The following is a 22,577-nucleotide window of genomic DNA, read 5'->3' as shown; positions in this document are numbered from 1 at the left end:
AACTTCCTTTTCAAAGAGGTAAATTTTTAAACTTCTAGTCAACTGATAGCTGAGTGAGTGGAACCAAGAATGTAGGCTAGCAAGCTCAGGGTTCCAGGAACTTGGCAAGATTAATTTCTTGAGAAAAGCTTGTACAAGATGTTTTCCTGTGACCATTCCTTGAACCTGTCACATTAACTAAATAATAGGCTGGTACTTTCCACAGGTGCTTTCCAGTGACTCCCCCACTCCCCTCGGGTTGTGGTTTTTTCCTTTAAATACCCTATAACTCCAAATCTATGGGTCTTGACCTCAGCACTGATCTTGAGATATACCTCTTGCTGATTGTATCAAGATTGGTGTCTTGTGAGTTATTGGCTGGCTGCAAATTCCTGAGGCTTGGGTGAGGTCCTCTCTCCATGGGGGTCTTACACTTCCTACTCTTTCTCCAGCCTCACTTCTGTCTGTCATAACTACATGCAGAACTGAAGTCCTTTAATTTAAATGTAAATGTAAACTGCATATTGAATTTCAAACATTTTGCTCTCTCACTTAAAAAAGTTTAAAATGTAATTTAAAAATTGATTCTATGTTTAGGATTAGACAGTTAGCGCAGCTCAGCAGTTAAGAGCATTGATTGTTCTTCCAAAAGACCCAGGTTCAACTCTCAGCATCCACATGGTAGCTCCCAATTGTCTATAATTCTAGTTCCAGCATATATAACACCCTCTTCTGGCCTCAGGCACTCCACGCATGTAGTATACAGCTGTACATGCAGGTCTCTAATCAAAATGAACATTATTACAGAAATGTCTGTAACGTCAATTCTGTGGACTTCTGACATTTTGAAAATCAACTATCCATGTAAGGTAACCTGGACTGTTGTCTGTTAACTCCACTCAGCTATTTCTAAATAAAACATAGAAAACACCTTAACAATAAACTGCAAGCCATGAATTTGCTAACTTACAGGCTAACCATCTCAAATATGTTAAAAAAAAAGTTAAAGAAGGACTGGGTCTAAGCCTTGTATTCCTAAATGTGTTATACTGGTACAATGCCTATGGGAGTATCAATATTCATCTCACTTTTATATCAATAAGAAGCTTGTACCAATGAAAACCTTAAATTTGAAATCAAAGTAAATTTGTGCCATTTAAGAAATTATAACTTCATCTTGATAATAATTGTACAGATTTCTACCAATAGGTTATGGCTATGCAATAAATCCTAGCTAATCCTCCCTATTCCTACAAAACCACTACTTTTCCCTAGAAAGACAGCCCAACATTTACCACCTGAGTCCCCAAGCCCAGGGAATAGGGGTGCTGACTCTTCATTAACTTCTTCAAGCTGATTATGGGCATTGAGATATTAGAAGAGGGGTGGGGGAAACAGTAAATTGATAAGCCTTTGACACTGTGTCTTCACTGCATCCAGATGGAATTCCAGGACCTCAGAGGTTTGAGCAGGTCTGCTCCGCTTGCTTGATGAGTAGATACACCAAGGCTGTGTATTCTGCAATATACAATTCTAAAAACAAATTTTAGTATCAAGATAATTTTTAAAAGAGGGATAACATTTTATTAAAGATGTTGGTTCTAACAGCTTTTATTTTTCCCCTCTTTTATTGGATATAATATTTACATTTCAAATTTTATACCCTTACACCATTCTCCTCAACACCCAGGAACCACTAATCCCATCCCCCCTCCTACTGCTTCTATAAGGGTGTGCACCCACCTACCCCCACTCCCACCTCCAAACCCTCAGATTCCCCCCATACTCAGTGTTCAGTCTTCATGGGACCAAAGATCTCCTCTCCCACCTATGCCCAACAAGGCCATCCTCCCCTACATATACAGCTAAAGTCATGTGTCCCTCCCTATGTGCTCCTAGGCTGGTGGTTTAGACCCTGGGGAGCTCTGGCTGGTTGGTATTGTTGCTCTCCTCATGGGGCCACCAACCCTTCCTGGCTCCTTCAGGCTTCTCTCCATTGGGAACCCTTGATCAGATTAATGGCTAGCTGTGAGTATCTGCCTCTGGGTATGTCAGACTCTGGGGGACCTCTAAGGAGACATCCTTATCAGGCTGCTTTCAGCAAGCACTTCCTGTCATCCATATCAGTGTCTATTTTTGGTGACTGCACATGGGATGAATACCTACGTGGAATGGTCTCCATACAACTTTTCCTTCAGTTTCGGTCCCACACTTTGTCTCCATATTTGCTCCCTTGGGTATTTTGCTACTCCTTCTAAATAAGACCGAGGCATCCACACTTGTTCTTCCATCTTCATGAGCTTCATGTGGTCTGTTAGTTGAATCTTTTTTGTTTCAAACTTTTGGGCTAATCTCCAATTATTAGTGAGTAAATACCATGTGTGTTCTTTTGTGATTGGGTTACCTCACTCAGGATGATATTTTCTAGTTTTATCCATTTACCCAAGAATTTCTCAAATTCATTATTTTTAATAGCTGAGTAATATTCCATTGTGTAAATGTACCACATTTTTTGTATCCATTCCTCTGTTGAAGGGCACCTGGGTTCTTTCCAGCTTTTGGCTATTATAAATAAGGCTGCTATGAACATAGTGGAGCATATGTCTTTTTTATATGTTGGGGCATTTTCTGAGTATATGCCCAGCAGTGGTATAGCTGGGTCCTCAGGTAGTGCTATGTCCAATTTTCTGAGGAACCGCCAGACTGATTTCCAGAGTGGTTGTACCAGCTTGCAATCCCACCAACAGTGAAGGAGTGTTCCTCTTTTTCCACATCCTCACCAGCATCTAATATAACCTCAATTTTTGATCTTAGCCATTCTGACTGGTGTCAGGTGGTATCTCAGTGTTGTTTTGATTTGCATTTCCCTGATGACTAAGGATGTTGAACATTTCTTAAGGTGCTTCTCAGCCATTTGTGTTTCCTCTTTTGAGAATTCGTTGTTTAGCTCTGTACCCCATTTTTAATGGGGTTATTTTGTTGTCTGGCATCTAATTTCTTGAGTTCTTTGTATATATTGGATATTAGCCCTCTATCAGATGTAGGATTAGTAATGACCTTTTCCCAATATGTTGGTTGCCATTTTGTCTTATTGACAGTGTCCTTTGCCTTACAGAAGCTTTGCAATTTTATGAGGTCCCATTTGTCAATTCTTGATCTTAGAGCATAGGCCATTGGTGTTCTCTACAGGAACTTTATCCCTGTGCCTAGGTATTCCAGATTCTTTCCCAACTTCTCTTCTATTAGTTTCAGTGTATCTAGTTTTATGTGAAGGTCCTTTGTCCACTTGAAGTTGAGCTTTGTACAAGGGGATAAGAATGGATTAATTTGCATTCTTCTACATGCTGACCTCCAGTTGAGCCAGCACCACTTGTTGAAAATGCTGACCTTTTTCCACTGGATGGTTTTAGCTCCCTTGTCAAAGATCAAGTGGCCGTAGGTGTGTGGGTTCATTTCTGGGTCTTCAGTTCTATTCCATTGATCCTCCTGCCTGTCTCTGTACCAATACCATGCAGTTTTTTATCACTACTGCTCTGTAGTACAGTTTGATGTCAGGGATGGTGATTCCCCCAGAAGTTCTTTTATTGTTGAGAATAGTTCTCGCTAGCTATCCTAGGTTTTTTGTTATTCCAAATGAATTTGTAAATTGCTCTTTCTATCTCTATGAAGAATTGATTTGGAATTTTGATGGGGATTGCATTGAATCTGTAGATTGCTTTTGGCAGGATAGCCATTTTTACTAAGTTAATCCTGCCAATCGAGGAGCATGGGAGATCTTTCCATCTTCTGAGATCTTCTTCGATTTCTTTCTTCAGAGACTTGAAGTTCTTGTCATACAGATCTTTCACTTGCTTGGTTAGATTCACTCCAAGATATTTTATATTATCTGTGGCTATTGTGAAGGGTGTCATTTCCCTAATTTCTTTGTCAGCCTGTTTATCCTTTGAGTAGAGAAAGGCTACTGATTTGTTTGACTTGATTTTATATCCAGCCACTTTGCTGAAGTTGTTTATCAGGTTTAGGATTTCTCTGGTGGAAGTTTTAGGGTCACTTAAGTATACTATCATATCATCTGCGAATAGTGAAATTTTGACTTCTTCCTTTCCTATTTGTATCCCCTTGAGTTCCTTTTGTTGTCTAGTTGCTCTAGCTAGGACTTCCAGTACTGTATTTAATAGGTAAGGTGAGAGTAGGCAGCCTTGTCTAGTTCCTGATATTAGTGGGACTGCTTCAAGTTTCTCTCATTTTAGTGTGATGTTAGCTACTGGCTTGTTGTATATTGCTTTTACTATGTTTAGGTATGGGTCTTGAATTCCTGATCTTTCCAAGACTTTTAACATGAAGGGATGTTGAATGTTAAATGCTTTCTCAGCGTCTAGTGAGATGACTATGTGGTTTTTTTCTTTGAGATTATTTATGTAGTGGACTACATTGATGGATTTCCGAATATTGAACCATCCCTGCATTCCTGGGATATAGCCTACTTGATCATGATGGATAATTGTTTCAATGTGTTGTTGGATTCGGTTTGCGAGAATTTTATTGAGTATTTTTGCATCAATATTCATAAGAGAGATTGGTCGGTATTCTCTTTCTTTGTTGGATCTTTCTGTGGTATAGGTATGAGTGTAATGGTAGCTTCATAGAACGAATTGGGTAGTGTTCTTTCTGTTTCTATTTGATGGAATAGCTTGAAGAGGATTGGTATTAGGTCTTCCTTGAAGGTTTGATAAAATTCTGCACTAAAACTATTTGGCCCCAGACTTTTTTTGGTGGGGAGACTTTTAATGACTTCTTCTATTTCTTTAGGGTGTATAGGACTCTTTAGATGGTTTATCTGCTCCTGATTTAATTTTGGTATCTGGTATCTCTCTAGAAAATTGTCCATTTCAACCAGATTTTCCAATTTTGTTGAGTATAAGCATTTGTAGTAGGATCTGACAATTTTTTTTAATTTCCTCAATTTCTGTTGTTATGTCTTCCTTTTCAGTTCTGATTTTATTAATTTGGTTACTGCCTCTGTGCCCTTTCTTTAGTCTGGCTAAGGGTTTATCTATCTTTTTGACCTTCTCAAAGAACCAGCTCCTGGTTTTGATATTTTGTATAGTTCTTTCTGTTTCTACTTGGTTGATTTCTGCCCTGAGTTTGATTATTTCCTGCCATCTACTGCTCTTGGGTATATTAGCTTCTTTTTGTTCTGTGTCTGTCAGGTGTTCTGTCAAGTTGTTAGTGTATGCTTTTTTCAGTTTCTTTTTGTGCGCACTTAGAGCGATCAGTTTTTCTCTTAGTACCGCTTTCAGGGAGTCCCACAGGTCTTGGTATGATGTATCTTCATTTTCATTAAATTCTAAAAATTCTTTAATTTCTTTCTTTATTTCTTCCTTGACCAAGTCATCATTGAGTAGAACATTGTTCGGTTTCCACGTGTTTGTGGGCTTTCCATTGTTTTTGTCCATATTAAAGACGAGTCTTAGTCCATGGTTGTCTGATAGGGTACAAGGGGTTATTTCAATCTTTTTGTATCTGTTGAGGCCTGTTTTGTGACCAATTATATGGTCTATTTTGGAGAAGGTACCATGAGGTGCTGAGAAGAAGGTATATTCTTTTGTTTTAGGGTGAAATGTTCTATAGATGTCAGTTAAGTCCAATTGGTTCATCACTTCTGTTAGTTTCATTGTGTCTTGGTTTAGTTTCTGTTTCCATGATCTGTCTATTGCTGAGACTGGGGTGTTGAAATCTCCCACTATTATTGTGTGAGGTGGAATGCATACTTTAAGCTTCAGTAAAGTTTCTTTTATGTATGTGGGTGCCCTTCCATTTGGGGCATAGATGTTCAGAAGTGAGAGTTCCTCTTGGTACATTTTTCCTTTGATGAATATGAAGTGTCCTTCCTTATCTTTTTTGATTACTTTTGGTTGAAAAACGATTTTAGTTGATATTAGAATCGCTACTCCAGCTTGTTTCTTGGGACCATTTGCTTAGAAGATTGTTTTCCAGCCTTTTACTCTGAGGTAATGTCTGTCTTTTTCACAGAGGTGTGTTTCCTGTATGCAGCAAAATGCTGGGTCGTGTTTATGTATCCAGTCTGATAGTCTATGTCTTTTTATTGGAGAATTGACTCCATTGATATTAAGTGATATTAAGGAGAAATGAATATTGTTTCCTATTATTTTTGTTATTGGCGGTGGAGTTATGTTTTTAGGGTTGTTGGAAGATTACTTCCTTGCTTTTTCTAGTTGTAGTTTTTTCCCTTGTTTTGGAGTTTTCCACCAATTATCCTTTGAAGTGCTGGATTTGTGGCAAGATATTGTGTAAATTTGGTTTTGTCATGGAATATTTTGGTTTCTCCATCAATATTGATGGAGAGTTTTGCTGGGTATAGTAGTCTGGGCTGGCATTTGTGTTCTCTTAGGGTCTGTATGATGTCAGTCCAGGACCTTCTGGCGTTTATAGTCTCTGGTGAGAAGTCTGATGTAATTCTTATAGGTCTGCCTTTATATGTTACTTTACATTTTCCCTTACTGCTTTTAGTATTTTTTTTGTTTTGCACATTTGATGTTTTGATTATTATGTGTCATATCATGGTGTATCACTAACACTGGCTCTGAGGTCCCGGAGAAGTTCCAGTACATTAGGAAAGAGTACATACATTCAAAATAGTGTAGCATTACACCAAGGGAGCTACCACAGAGTTGCATCTAGTGCCCTATCATGCCACATTGCATCCCACATCTGAGAGGTTACACTGTCTCTCTGTATTGTCAGGCTGGGTGCAAGACCCCAGCCTTAGAACCTAGATAGAATATACAGTATACTGTATATACTACATAGTATATACAGTAGTATAACTTCAAACTATCTCCAAACCATATGACCACTGCATAAAACATGGCCAACCGTCATTCAGCGAGCATATCTCTTAAACTGTTTCAAAAGAGCACTTTACTCAAGTGACTGAAAGAACTTACTGTTGGTTGATCTAAAGTCATGATACTTTGGAAGACCTGAAAAGGACAGGTCAGATTCTGAGAGAAACAGCACTTGAGATGTTTACTCTGGGGAAACCAAAATTTAAAGATAGTAAGTAACTCAAACAACCCTGAGATGCTTCTGTGGGCTCTCAGTGTTGTGGAAGGCTGAGAATATAAGCCTTTCATAAAGCCTGCACTTCTACACATTATTTCCCATACCTGTCCTTCAAGTGCCTGCATGAGAGTCAGTGACTTCTGAAGGTATCCAGAACTCATCAAAAACAATCTTAAAAATCTTCCTGTTGCAGATATCTGCAACTAACAGGGCAGGGGGACGAGAGGCATCTCCAGGGAGAGTCAGAGGCCTGGAATAGGACACAGAGACCTGGGATAGAAGAGGTGCCCAAAAATCAATGTAAGTGTCATTGGCTGTGACTCACAATATTGGGGATATGAAGCCTGGGAAGGTTGCCTCCTATGGCCAGACAGGAACCCTAGTGGAGCCATAGAGACACAGGCCAACCCACAAAAATTTCAAACCAAAACGTATCCTGTATACAAGAAATTTAGGGACTGGGGATGGAAAAGAGACTGAAGAACAGCCAATCAATAACCTGCCCAACAGGAGACCCAACCCATAAGTAAGCACCAATGCCTGATACAATTAATGATACTGTGTTATACTTACAGACATAAGTCTACCATGGCTGTCCTCTGAAAGCCTCCATCCACCAACTGACCCAGGCAGGCTACAGACACCCACAGTCAAAGAGTAGATGGAGCTTTGGCACTCTTAAGGAAAAATAGAAGGAAGGATTGCAGCCCCTATGTGGATAAGAACTCCACAGGAAGACCAACAGGATCAACTAACCTGAACCCTTGGGGCTCTCAGAGTCAGAAGCACCAACCCAAGAATGTCATCAGGCTGGACCGAGGCCTCTCTGCAAATATGTAGCAGATGTGCACCTTGGTCTTCATGTGAGTTAGATGTTCAGTGAAAGAAAGAAAGAAAGGAAGGAAGGAAGGAAGGAAGGAAGGAAGGAAGAAAGAAAGAAAGAAAGAAAGGAAGAAAGAAAGGAAGAAAGAAAGAATCTTCCTCCTTGGAGCTAGAAAATATCCCAAGTGAAGTATCTCAGACCCAAATAGACATGTATGGTGTGTACTCACTTAAAAGTAGATACTAGCCATACAGTACATAATACACTTGCTACAGTCCACAAACCCAAAGAAGCTAAAGAACAAGAAAGGTACAATGGAGGATGCTTGAATCTCACCCAAAGGGAAATAAAAAGTCACTTGAGATGGATGGAGGGAGAGAACGAGTAGGGGAGAGAAAATAGGGACTAGAGAACATGGACATCTGACATAGGGAAAACCACAGAGAGGGGTAGGGGAAAGTGACCAGAAGTGTGTTTCTGAGGTGGGGCTCTCATTCCTAGGATGTGCCAGAGACCTGTGATGGGAAAGACTCCAGGAAGTCTATGAGGGTGATTCCAGCTGAGACTTCTAGCAGTGGGGAATATGAAACCTACAGTGGCCACCTGCTGCTGCCAGTCAGGACTCCAAGAGGAGGGAAAGGACAACAACATTACCCACAAAATATTCAACCTTAAATTTGTTAGCTTACAAGAAATACTAGAAATGTGGTTGCAGGAACTAAGGGAATGATCAACCAGTGACTGGCTCAACTTGAGATCCATCCCATGGACAAGAACCAATCCAGGACAATATTAATTAACAGTCTTTTATACTTGCAGACAGGAGCCTAGCAAAACTGTCCTCTGAGAGGCTCCAGCCATCAGCAGAACTAAACAGTGGAAGAGACCCACAGCCAAACATTAGACAGAGCTCAGGCCATCTTTAGAAGAGTTGAGGGAAGGATTGGGGGACCTGGAGGAAAAGGAACTCTACATAAAGCCCAACAGATTTAACTCACCTCAAACAATAAGGGCTCACAGAGACTGAAACTTTGACCAAACAATATACATGGACTGGACCTAGCCCTTCCAAGTCAACATATTGCACCATGGTCTTCATCTATGGTCATCCACAATTGAAGCACAGGGTTGTTATTGGGAAGAGAGTGGGGCTGTGATGCAGATATAAATAAATAAATAAATGAATAAATAAATAAATAAATAAATAAATGGAATTTTTTCTTTCTGCCTGCACAGGGGTGTCCTGAAACTGCATACTTCCTTCTAACTTCCAAGTACTAAAGCTTTCAAAATGGCAGCTCTGTGAGGAGTGACTATCAGTAATCATCATATTAGATTGTAAGTGTAGTAACAAACTATAGAAATGATCCCTGAAAGTATAGTTATTACTGCACTAGAGGGAGCATGCACATTGTACCAAAGGGGTATTGATGTGGTGGCCCCAATACCCAAGCCACTCTCCACACAGTGGTTCCTCTGTGGTTCCCTGACAGTTAGCTCCTGAGAACACAGTAGGATATCACAAGAGCCTAGGCCTCTGCCCATGCCCTTCTCAGTGATCTCACAGACATGATACATAGAGAAAACAGTTTATGTGTTAGCTACCATCAGGAAGTCAGCAAAGTGAGCAAATACTGCAAACAACAAAGCATAAGACATGCAAACAAAACAGTTACTGAGAAATAGCTCTGAAGAAAATCTGTAAGTGCAATTTCAGATGTCAAAAGACATTCATTAAAGTGTTGACACTTGATTTCAATGCCTGTTTTGGAAGTGTGAATTCTCTGTGAATTCTCTGTGAATTCCAATCCAGCCTTGTCTACATAGTAAAAGTTCCAGGATGGAAAATCCTATGTAGTGAAACTCTGACTCAGAAAAAAATCTTTAGCCTCATGAAGGATCGATATTTTTTCTTTCTTCCTAAAACCTGGAAATCCCTCGAGAATTGTGTCTTCTGTGAACATGAATAGATTTTCATTCCTTGTGTTTCTGTGTCCCCTACAGACCCCCTCTCACCCCTTTCACTTCTTCCAACACTCACTCTGGTGTGAGTTTCTCACTATGTTTGGCTTAAAGTTTCAGAGTACAACAGTAGTTGGAATTCTACCAAGTGCCCCTGTCTGTCTAACACCTTCCTAGAACATTGCAGACCATTCTGATCCCCCACCGCCACCCGGTGTACATTAGAAGATTTGTCACATCTTCTGACCAGGGTCCTGATGGTCTAGTTGTTTCTATAATCAAACATGAAATATTCCCCTACAGATCTCATTTTTAGTAGCCAATATGGGTTGGTAGTTGGTCACTACATCTTTTTTCTATGGCATGTCCTTCTTCCAGCCATGGTGGAAACAGCCATGGTGGCCCTTATTGTCATCTGATACTATATATCACAAAAGAAAATATTCAAAACTGACATCAAATGGGGAAACCTATAGAACTGATAGACTTGGGCTGCTATGACTTCATCTCACTAAACTTTTACTTTTCTGGTTAGCCTACCAGAGATCTCAGTTCTTTACTGAAATTTATTCTTCTATTTTTTTGTTTGTCTTGCAAGAATACAGCATTTTTGTGACACAGAGACTCTAACAGGGTGCTCACCCAAAGATTATTTTCATTAACACACAGTAAAATTGGTCTTTTTCATATACAGGTTTGCAAATAAATACATGTATAGAATTGTGTGAGCACCGCTGTGATCAGGAGAAATAATAGTACCATTATCCCAAATAATTCCTGGGATAGTCCTTACAGTCATTCCTTACTTGCCCCTCCCTCTTAAATTGCCTCACCCTCCTTACTTGCCCTTCCCACTGGTCAAAATTAATGTGAGGTCCTTATAGATCTCTTTTCAAGAACATTAGAATACAGTAATTCAGTGTGTAAAAGTGTTTACACTGGATAATTTTTCAGTAATAGTTCCTTTGAGATTCTTTTAAAGATGTTCGCATGTGCATGTTAATGTTGCAATGTATACAGGTGCATATGAAGGTCATAGGGCACCCTCAGGTATTAACAGTGAACACCTAAGTGTCTTTTCTCTTCATCATCGTCGCCATTGTCATTGTCATCATCATCATCATAATCATCATCATCATTATTAGATATTCTATTTATTTATATTCCAAAAGTTGACCACCTTCACTGTCCCTTCTCTCCAGACTCTTCACCCCATCCAGGTCCCAGTTTGTCAAAGCCCCAGACCCCAGATGGTAAGAGTACTGAACTCACATGTTTCTAAAAGACCTATTAATCTATAGGGGACATGATCTTCCAGCATGCCAAGACACTACCACAAAGAGGCTGATGAAGCCTAGGAGTCAGAAAAGGGAGTACAAGACATCAGACTGATTTAAAAACAAAAGCCTTTTCATTTGGGCATGCATGCTTTTAAGAGGCAAAAGATCTGGTCTCCATCACCTCTCAAAATTGTACAATTAGATTCTTGAGAGTTCTCAGTCAACCAAGGGCTAAGGCTACAATGGCATTCCCTGTAGAGTGTTGCTGGTGATGCTGCTCATGCTGGGTCACTTGGGGGATCTGATATCAGGTTATGTGGTCTCGCCAATGCCAAAGGGCTTCTGAAGGGGCTCTGTGAGGAGAACCCTGGAGAGGAAGGGAATGATTTCTCATACTTTCTCTTTCCTCTTCACAAGGGCTAGTGACCTAATAAGGGACCGAGCCTCAATGATAGAGCATCAATGAGGCACCTGTGCAGCAGCTCAAGGAGACTGTGGAAACCTATATGGAAGAAAATGTCACATTCTGAAACACTGCAAGTTTTAAGGGTCTCAGAGCCAGAGGTAATAATTCACCTAAAGATCACTTAAAGCATAAGATACAATTCTACTGTGAACTCTGGCTGGGTGTTTAACCTGCTCTACATGAACAATATAACAGCAAACCTTCCTTGCCTTAGATGTAATCAGCTTTTATACACTATGCCAATACGTGGCTTGAATCTCAAATTGTACATTGTTCCAAGACTGTGACCTGGAACAAAGCATGTGCATCACTAATGAAAGCAACAAATACCAGTGTTGAAAATAATCTTCAAAAGTAAATCATCATGCACATATTTTGAATTCAATATCTGGTTATTGGTTGATAAACAATGATATGTGGGTTACTGCTTTTGGTCTTGGAGCCAGTGACTTAATCACATTTTCAACCTCTGTTAAAGATTTCTGTAAAGAATACCACCATTCTTCATGTGATACTTCTATATGGTTCCATAAATAAAGAACAGATGCCCTTTTAGGAAAATCGGAGACACAGGAAGCATGAGAGACAGAAGTCAAAAGTGAACTCACTCTTGGTTAAATTTCTCTAAGGGAAAGAAAGAACTTTTATTCCATGTCTTAATGCCACGAGGATGCATTATAGGTCACTAGGACTTAATCCCTAAGGTCTTGAGTAATGCAAGGATCCATCGGTGCAGTGATAAGATTACAGGCAGAGATCATAACATTGCTCCTGGATCTAAAGTTTTAAGGAATCAATGTCAGGTTTCCATGCTTGTGAGGAAACCACGGCTCCAACTGAGCTATCACCACAGTCTCCAGAGGAACATTTTCTCTTGAGGAAATAACAGTCGGCTATAAGCTGTTGTGGATTAAATAATGTCTTCCTTAATATACCATGGATCCCTACCTCCAAAAGCTAGCATTATGACCTTCTTTGGAATTAGATTTGCCTTACTTACTTAAGCTTGGATAAAATAAAATTCCTGGCAGAAACAAAATTAGAGAGAAATCAATTATTTTGACTCATTCTATCACAGTGTTTACTCCATATAGGTTGGCCCTTTCTTCTTGAGCAGAACATCTTTCAATTGAAGAAGAGTGTGGGAAGAGGACAGAGGTTCAGAGTACAATGGACCAGGACTAACAGTGACCACCCTGCCAACCAAGACAACCACATATCAAAGACAGCCAACATCCATCTGTCAGTCACCAGTAAAAGTTTCACATTTTAAAGTTTCCATAGTCTCTCCATAGCAGCAATACTAGCTAGAGAAGGGACTACTTGAGGATTTTAACATGAATCCATGGAGACATTTCAGTCTAACCAAAACAAAGGTCTTAGAAGACTGATTCATCTTGAGTTCAGATTAGTGCAGACACATTTGTTGCACTTAAATCTTAGTTAAGCATGCACACACACACACACACACACACACACACACAAACACACTAAAACATAAAAATGTAAAAGGTATGTAGTTTTACTAATAAAACAATGAGTGTGTTTGAAAAATGACATGTGAAAGTGTGGGAATGTTTTCACATGTAGAGACATTTACACAAGGACTCTTTTTTATAGAAACCAAGGATACCGAAATCAAGGCTTTGTTCGGCTCATACTTGGTGGTGGTACTAGGATCATCAGAGTTTCCTTTTCGAGGTTTCAGTTTTGTGAATAAAATAATACTGTAAAACACTTGAAAGAAGCTCATGAACAATTTTTATTCAAGTATTGTGAGAAAAACATGACAGGCTTGCTGGAAACATTAGGAGCTGCCAACAAGAGTGAATGAAGAGGATCCAGGAAGCCATTCCTGTTGCAAGGGAGGTCAGCAAGCAGCCATGTGTAGGAAGTATGTGCAAAGGCTCAAGATAACTTGTGAAAAAGGCCAGAATAAACCAAAATGCAGGAATGCATCTTAATCTTTGACTGTTACCAGAAAGGTAGAATCAGAAAGAGGAGGAGGACAAGGAGGAGGAGAATATGAGGTGGAGGAGGGAAGAGGAAGAGCAGGAGAAAAATACATAGCCCTGAGAGGTCTCAGTGATAAACCACCAAGCAAGTAGTAAAAATGGAGGGACCCATGGCTCCAGCTGCATATGTAGCAGAGAATGAACTTTTCAGGCATCAATAGGAGAGGCCCTTGGTCCTATGAAGGCTTGATGACCCAGTGTAGGGAAATTTGACGCTAGGGAGGCAGGAGTGAATATGGGTGGGTTCCTTGGGGGAACACCCTCATAGAAGCATGGGAAGGCTGATTTGATAGGGGTTTTCTGGGGTGGGGGGTTGAACCTAGAAAGGTGATAACATTTGAAATGTAAATAAAGAAAATATCCAAGAAAAAAAGAAGAAAAGTTAGTCTTTTCTGAAATAAGACTATGGTGGTTTGAATGAAAATGGCCCATAGGCTGATAGGGAGTGGCACTACTAAGTGGTGTGCATTTGTTGGATCACATATGGACATGTTGGAGGATGTGTGTGGATGAGGGTGGAGCTTGAGGTTTCAAATGCTCACCCCAGGCCCAGAGTCCCTTTCTCTTCCTGCTGCCTCCCAATCCAGATGTAGAATTCTCAGTTAACTCTCCACTGCCATGTCTACCTGTATGACACCATGTTTTCTGTCCTAATAATAATAGACTGCACCTCTGAAATAGAACCCGGCCTCAATAAATGTTTTCTATTTTAAGAGTTGCAATGGTTATGGTTGCTCTTCACATCAAGAAAAGAATAACGGAGATGGAAATTGGGAATGGAGACTGGGATACTGCTATGACAGGACAGCCCATGCTTTCATTGGGAGGAATAAGGAACACGCTGGAGCTTTGAGCTACAAGAGCCAATGGACAATTCCAACAGGGTTTAATGGGTCATAGTAGGAGGAGCATGGAAGACAGTGATGCTTGGGGTTATTTAAACTGTGAGGTCTTGAGCTGAGGCTCAAGAGAATTCAGAGGAGATTATTAATATGGGGCCTAGAAAACTATCTTGTGATATTTTGACTGAGAACGTTGCTGCTTTCTGCCACTGTGTTAAAAATAACCTGAGGATAAATTGAAGAGTTATGCCATGAAAACTTTGGCAGAGGACAGTTGAAGCATTGCCTGTGTGGTGTGCTTCTTGCTGGCCAGTCTTAGGCAGTTCTGTAATGAGAGGAGCAAGCTGAGCTAGGAAGTAAACAAAATGTACGGTTTGAGAAAGGAATGGACAGGGAGTCTAATGCAACGAAATCCTCTGTTTATGGACATTGAAAAAATTTAAAGAAAAGTCTGATGCTGGAGGGAATACAAGGAATGGTGGACATCAAGTTAAGACCACACCCAGCCAAACTTCCTCCTCATGAAAAGGTATTTAAGTACAAGTACAGCTTAGGGCCTAGCACATACCTTATAATACTAGCACTGGGGAGGAAGAGACAAGCAGACTTCAGAGTTCAAGGCCACCCTAATTTTCAGAGCAATGCCACAATAGGCAGATAATAGGTCTGAGTAAATGCCACACACACACATACATACACACACACACACACACACACACACACACACTCACACACACTTACACACTCAAACACACCCATAGCTGTTTGGTATCATAAAGGTTGAACGCATACTGAATCTCAGGGCAGGTCATGGCCCTAGTTGTCAGCTCACATGCTACCCTCAACCACAGAACCAAAACTCATAGAGGACATATTGCACCAGGACTGGTGAAGTGGCCTCCAGAATCAACTAGTGGCCACTTTGTCATATCAGTAGCCAGGAGGCAGTGCAATGACCTCTTAAGTGTCTAGTGCTCATGGAACCTACACCATTTTTATTATAAGGCAGGGCTAATGCCCAAGCAGCCACACACTGTTCCTCAGGGGAAAAGCAGTGACCAGGGATGGGACTGCAGAGTGACACCATAATAGGACAGTACCCAGGGAAGCCAAGGAAATGGCATGCTCCAGGAGGGATCAGTAGACAGGGACCACCATATTGTACCTCTGTGTTGGATAAATTATTCATGGACTATTCCCTAACTGACCTCAGGGAAGACACACTTTCATGGGGCTGGGTCTTCGACTGTGCACAAGGCAGATCAGTATCTATGGGGCACTATCACATTTATCATGATTTTAAGCATAGTACCAAGCAGACCCACACTCTGCCCCATGCCAAGACAGATCTAGTATCCTAGGTGCCAACTACATGATGAGCAAATATCAGGCTTCTATCAAGAATGACACCAAGGGATCAGTGAGGACATATGATAGTAGTAGTATCCAGGGAGCTCAAACATCTTCCCTTTGGGGAAAGATCAGTGCCCCTGGGTCACTGTCATGTGTAGAAGGAACAGAGATGCTCTAGAGCATATTAAAGATCTGATGGGAGAGAACAGGACACCCACTTCTGTCTGCAGTCCTCCTATGACCCCATGGGGACGATTTGTCTGTTCAAATAAAGTTTTAGTTTATTGTTGTACCACATATTCGCACACAACAGCGGTCCGCCTCTCTCTGCTTGCAGCTTTTAAATTTTCTGCCTAGACTTATGTCTAGGACAAACAATTTGTTCATCCCATGAACATAGTCCCTTGATGAACATATTCCATCTGCCCAAGACCCTTAGTAACACTGTCATCTCATGAATGAACATTCCATTCTATCACACCCAGGCTGCACACCCTTAGCTGGATTACACAGAGGGACCTCTGAATAGAAGTGTCATGCTTGTTGAGATCCCACTGGAGAATGTGCACAACACAGCTCCTGCCTATTGTTCCAGAGAGAGACACATAGCATGGGTGGGAGAAAGACACTGGAAGAAAGTTCCTCCACACCAAAGACGGCTCCGGAGAACATCTTCAAGACATCAACTCTTTAAGGAACTGAAGTCAACAGGCCTGTAAAAATAAGTATAGAAAAATTCTAGTCACAGTAACACTTCTGTTGCAGGCACAGCGTGGGGCCCAGCTCTCTCTTCACATCCCAGGTGGCTGATCTGCACCAGACACACAATGCCTAATATCAAAAACCACACAGTTTCAAACCCACGATTCCATGAAATTGGTCAGTTCCACAGGCATGTGGTGATGTCACTGCTGTGGGTGGTGCCAACATAAAGAGCCCCCAGCTATCTCTACTTGCCCCATGCACACAACAGTGGAGGTGATGGATTGAGGGGACTTGAGAAGCACCTTACCCTGTCACTTGGCTCTTGCCAGAACAGAAAGGAACTGTCCTCACTGAGGACTTTCTTCAAGCTGACTCAGTGTTGTCTCACAATCCTGGTCAGGATAAGGTGCTAGGTGCTCCTGGAATCAGAACACATCTTTCCGTGTTCTTCTCTGCCCACCTACTTGTGGGCCTGGCTTTGTCCTACCTCTGTATCAATCAACAGAAACCTCTTCCATGAAGGAGATCTGAAAACAAGGAGTTTGAGAAAGAATTACAAAAGGCCAGTTGTGAATCTGTAAATGATCATGTCATCCTGGCGACCTGACCCAAGAAGCATCTACTGTGTGTGTCTCTTCCACCCAGGTTTTCTATGCTCGGAAAGGTGGCCCTTTCCCAGGTCCCTGCAGGTGAGGCTGGCTGTAAGCTTTGTTCTGGGTTGAGGGATGTTGCTGGTGTTTTCTGCAGTTTCCTGAGCATGATGCTTTGAAATGCTCACTGATTGGCTCCAGAAGCTCCTGGCCCTTCCCAGCCTGCAATGGGCATAACAATGAAGCAGCAGCAGAAGCAGCAGCAGCAGGGATGACAGAGGTAGCAAGGACATGAGCATGCCAGGAGCCAGCTTAGTGGTAAAACTTATTAATGTGCACCAAATACTTTGCAATAGAGGGTGCTGTCAGGGGATAGAAGAATCCAGTTCCTCTTTAACACATTTCAGGACCTCTGGGTATTTCTACTTAGTAGGAATGGAGCAAGAAATAATGAGCCACCCAGAGAAAACTCCACAGTGTCATATCAGGGCATCTCATCTGTTTTCCCATCAACATTTCCCTGCCCGCCACAATACTTCTTACCAACAAATTCTCTGGACTCTCATGGCAAGCACCACAGACCCCACCTTGGATCTCCTCAAATGACAGTCGACAGGTAAACATCACCATCATGCACATGGGTGCTTCCCTGGGCCAAACTGGGACACAAGGTGCATCCTGGCTTCCCATGACTCCTAGAAAGCAGTGGAATAGGGAGCTGATGTGTCAGAAGGAAGTGGAGACAAGAGAAAAATGATCTGGAGGAATGTTTCTCAGAGGAGGAATCACTCAAAATATGAAAGTAACTTGTTTGCTGTGGATTCTCTCCACTTCAAGGAAACTTCATTATTATCCACTGTGTATGCCTGTGTTTGGGCGAGCGTGCATGTTTGCGTGCCTGCTTGCGTGCGTGCCTGCGTGCCTGCATGCATGTGTGTGTGCGTGAGTATCTGTGTGTGTGTGTGTGTGTGTGTGTGTGTGTGTTTCCAGGCAGATGTAAAGAGTATCCAACAAATGACTCAAGTTGGACTGAAAGTATACAGAGAGTAGACCTGGTATCTCTGTGAGGGCTTTGGGATAACTCTCAGTGTGTCTGAGCAGCAGCCAGAATTCTATGAAGGCTTGTAGCAGAACTTTGGGGCTGAGCTGTCTGTGCTCCCTCTGGATTCACTTCTGGACACCAGATGCACTTTCACTGCTTCTCAGTTTTGTTGCTGCCTCTATCCTGGCCACACATGGAACAGGTCAGGTTCTCTGAGTTCCTTACTCTGCCTCCAACACCACTGTCTTCTCAGCTCTCCCAGACACCTGGACACAGGCCGCTGAGCTGATGTCCTCACTGTGCATGAAGGTTTTCTCAAGGCTGGTGTTTCTTCTCGGTTTCTTTGGTAATCACCAGCACTCCGTCAATGCACTGGGCCATGGCAATGGTGGGACTGCTGCCCAGTGTGCAGCTCCCTACATGGGATGGGCAGAAGGAACACTGCTCAGACCTTCTTCCCAGAGTCTTCCTTCAGACTTCAGGGGAAAACACCATTTTGCCTCTAGGTTAAGCCTGCAGTATAGACAGAGCTTCCCACTAGCACGCAGCTACCTGAAATTCCTACCTGGCTCTCTCCTCCATGCTCTCGTCTGCATCCTCACCAGGCTCCTCTCCACTCTCTAGTATCATCCTCCAGGGACCACAGGGCCTCCGACAGCACTTGAAACAGACAAACAAAATCTTAGAAATCTGCAGGACTTATGCTTGGCTGTGCTGGCCCTGTGCTGACATGGTCTCTCAGGCTCATTCCTCCCGAGTGCTCCATTGATCCCTACACCAACCTTCTCCAGCATCCTCGCCTAGCATTGGCCCACTATCCTCTGCTCTCTGCATGTAGCTCAAGCATAGGAGGGCTCCTCAGAGGAGGGAGGACAGGGTGGGATTTTTCTCTCTGGCATGATAGACACAATGTCACCAACCCCCTCAATGTACATGCTGGAATATATTAAGGGAAGGAACTAGAGAGTGTATTCTTTCCCATCACACCCCACCTACTTGTTTTAGCCTGTGTCTCTTTAGCACTCTTCATTGACTGGCATGATATTGTTATTTGTCACTGGCAGACAGCAACACAAGCTCCTCAAGGTCTTGGAAATCCTCCTCTTCAGGCCCTTCCATCCCCACCTTCTCAGTGGTACTCTGGGCACAGCCTGGCACTGCCTTTGGAGATGACCCTGATGGTCCGTTTTCCTGGAGGATGAGCTGTTCTCTTGTAAGGACTCATTCCCTATATTCTCTTCCTGTATTTTCTCGCTGGGGAGGGGGGTCCTGGTTGCAGACCCCCAGGCAGATGTGCTGCAACTTGCGTCTGTAAACTCAGAGCTCTCATTGCTGACATCTTGCCTGTTTTCAAAGGTTGAGGCTTGTGATACGAAGACTGAGACCATGGTTACTGATGATGTTGCTTCTGTTCTTGTTGCCTTTTCTTTTCGTGATGGTGAAGTTGTGGAATTGATGCTGCCCTCCTCTCTGAGGGTCCACTTTCCAACGTGAGGCATAAGCCCCTGCAGTGGGGAGGTGTCTTCCAGGAAGCTACTCTCAAGTGAAAAAAAGGTGGGAGGCATACTGTGACTCCTCTTACAGCCTTTCCTCAAACCACCAGGCAGTTCAGAGAAAGTGTCCCAAGTGGAGGTAGGAAGGCTAGGGGCACTGGTTACCCTCCTTTTAGGCCAAGTATGGTTGCAAGCTTTTGTAGGGTCCATTGTATAAACTTGTCCTCCGTGATGAAATTGGGGCTGCTTCTTTTTAAACATCAAGTAAGTGGCCATGATGTGACTATAATTCCGTTCTCTCAAAGAGTCTCTGAGCTCCTTAATGTTATATCCTAGTAAAAACATTGCAAACGCAATGTTCGGCTCTGGTTCTAGAGGGATTGAAATCTCTGAGGATCTAAGTGTGTCTTGATCGTGGCACAGCCATGGGTGTGCTAATAGTTCTTGGCTGGATGGCCTCATTGTGGGGTCTATTGTCATTAATCTATGCAAAAGATCTTGAAGCTCTGGGGACACAGTATTCGGGATCCAACAGCTCCAGGGGAGGATTTCATGTTTTATTTCAGAAAACATTGTCACTTGGAAAGGAAAATGGCCGATAAGTACATAATATAATAACACCCCAGTACTCCATATGTCACATGGAAAGACATCATAAGGTCTAAGACGAAAGACTTCAGGAGCACAATATTGCGCTGTGCCACAGAATCCTTTCCACTTCCTTCCAGGGACCACTTTTTTGCTTAAGCCAAAATCTGCAAGTTTTACATGCCCCTCCCAATCCAGTAGAATGTTCTCGGCCTTGATGTCTCGGTGGGCAATATTCTGACCGTGTATATAGTTGATGGCCAAAGACAATTCCGTAAATATGCTACGTGCCTGGTCCTCATCTAAAAGCCCATAGATGCTGATGTGTTTCTGCAGGGATCCCCGGGCTGCGTATTCCATCACGATATAAGTTGTGTGCCTTGTTTCAATGACTTGAAACAACTGTATTATGTTACTGTGATGCAAACGTTTTACTATGTCAACCTCAGAAATAACTAAGGTGTCTGTCTTTGTGCCCATTTTCAGTATCTTAATAGCCACCATCATTTCTGTCATAACGTGGAGACCCACTTTGACTTCTGCAAAGGACCCTTTATCTATTGTGCCCAGGATGTAGTAACCGTGTGCCAGGGTGTTCCCTTCATGGCAATGGGTCTCAAGCTCTCTCATCATCACACTTCCCTTCTCTTGGTCGGAGTCACCAGAAGCTATAACAAGTAAAGTTGGCAGGGAAAACAAATTAGAATTACTTCTAGGAAAGCTTACTGCTAGAGATTCTAAGATTCAAAGTCAGAGATACCTCCAAAGACAAGTCTGGTGATGCCTCAGGGGCACAGGGAAACCAGAACAAAGCAAAGGCAAACACAGTGGATGCAAAGAAGGAAGGAGGCTCAGAGCAGAAAGAAGCAAGGGCAATAGAAGACTACAGTTTAGTCAGGAGAACGAGGATCCCCATATCAAAAGACAACACTTTGACAAACTTACCTAAGACATCCATCATGAAGGGCCAGTGCTGAGTTAAAGCCCAAACTTGAACATCAAGGCAGCTTTACCCGGAAATGCATGAAATGCAACCTGCCCCAATAGATAAACACAGTATGTACACAGGATGGGGCAAAAGCTGCACTGCACCTACGAATAAGAATGAAAATTTGTCAATTTTTTTTTCTGGAAATGTATATACTTTGAGGTCACTGTGTTATACAAAATAACATATCCCAACAGAGACAAATACAGTAATTTTTTCCTTATATGCAGGATCCTGGTAGTTTGAGGCTGGACTAGAGAAAAGGAGAAATATGTGGGGACTAGAGCATTAGAGAGAGAATGACATAGAGAGTAAAAGTAAGTGACGAAGTCAAAGAGAAGTCAGGAAAAGAAATGTGAATGTTAGCCAGGCAGGGATGCCACTCGGGTTTCTTTCCACATTTCATCTCAGCACTTGAGAGGCAAGGCAGGCAAATCTCTGAGTTTGAGGCTACCCTGGTCTACAGAGAAAGAAACCCAGTCTACAAAGAACAAGAAACCCAAATCAAACTAAAGAAGGGAAGAGAAAGGAGAAAGAAAAAAGAAAAAAGGAAGAAGGAAAATAGATGGATGTTAATCCAGAGAGCCAAATGAAAAAAGTTAAACAAAAACACAGAAGAAGATGGGGAAGCTGTAAACAAAGATCCTGAGTGAATCAAGTCATATAAACAGAAATCCAAACCTCTGAGCTCCTGGAAAGGAAACAGCAGGAAATAACTCACTCTGAGTAGGTATAGCTGATGTTCAATGTCAAAATTCAAACAATCATAAAATTCCAAATCTGATCCAGCCACCAACCACCAGGTCCTACAATCACCGCCAAACAGCTCTCTGCACTGAAGAACACAGAGCAGCCCAGACAGGGCTTTATACGAATGGCTGTTGGTCATTCCTCACAATAGCTCTCTGTGATATCAGAGCATTAGTGGCCACTCAGAGCTAGCACAACCCTCAGTGGCTTTTCTCACTCCTTGGTACCAACAGGCTCTATCTCTTACTGATCATTTCACTGAGAGCAATGACCTGACAAGAGGCACCTTAAGGAAGGGAGGGCTTTATTTAGACTCATGGCATAAGGGGATTTCTGGGTATGTTGGGGTTCTCCCACTGGGGCTTTAGTGTCATGTCAAAAGGAATGTTTTAGATGGAGGTGGAGACAAAATGGATTGGAAGGACATCTAGATATTTCCAGAAAAGGGAAGAGCAAGAAATGTGACCTCTCTCTGCCTCTCTCCCTCTCTCTCTCCCTCTGTCTACCAGATATCCCAGATTTTTGTCCTTCTCCCTCTCCCTCTGTCTCCCTTTCTTTCCCCCCTCCCCACCTCTCTCTCTCTTCTCTGCTAGATGTTCCATCTTCCAGTCCTTT

At 42.3% G+C, this 22,577-nt stretch overlaps 1 protein-coding gene across 2 annotated transcripts; it reads right to left on the bottom strand.

The window, feature by feature from the left end:
• Positions 1 to 13,395: 13,395 nt before the first annotated feature.
• LOC117720492 (sperm motility kinase 4A-like) lies at positions 13,396 to 22,275 on the bottom strand. Of its 2 annotated transcripts, XM_076913153.1 has the most exons (8): positions 21,934 to 22,275; positions 21,170 to 21,316; positions 19,140 to 20,892; positions 18,709 to 18,803; positions 18,369 to 18,559; positions 17,645 to 17,796; positions 16,819 to 17,038; positions 13,396 to 16,519 (listed from the first exon to the last, which is right to left on the bottom strand). In XM_076913153.1, the coding sequence occupies exons 2-3, from the start codon at positions 21,183 to 21,185 to the stop codon at positions 19,160 to 19,162; spliced, it is 1,749 nt and encodes a 582-aa protein (XP_076769268.1). In that variant the 5' UTR covers positions 21,186 to 21,316; positions 21,934 to 22,275; the 3' UTR covers positions 13,396 to 16,519; positions 16,819 to 17,038; positions 17,645 to 17,796; positions 18,369 to 18,559; positions 18,709 to 18,803; positions 19,140 to 19,159. The 2 variants fall into 2 exon arrangements, with proteins under 2 accessions (XP_076769268.1, XP_076769269.1); XM_076913154.1 differs by having other exon boundaries at positions 13,397 to 16,519; positions 16,819 to 17,796.
• Between the last annotated feature and the right edge of the window lie 302 nt (positions 22,276 to 22,577).

This window comes from Arvicanthis niloticus, chromosome 15, assembly GCF_011762505.2.
Source record: "Arvicanthis niloticus isolate mArvNil1 chromosome 15, mArvNil1.pat.X, whole genome shotgun sequence".
NCBI lineage: Eukaryota > Metazoa > Chordata > Mammalia > Rodentia > Muridae > Arvicanthis > Arvicanthis niloticus.
The sequence above is the reverse complement of the archived record's forward strand: the minus strand, read 5'-3'. Positions and strand labels throughout refer to the sequence as shown.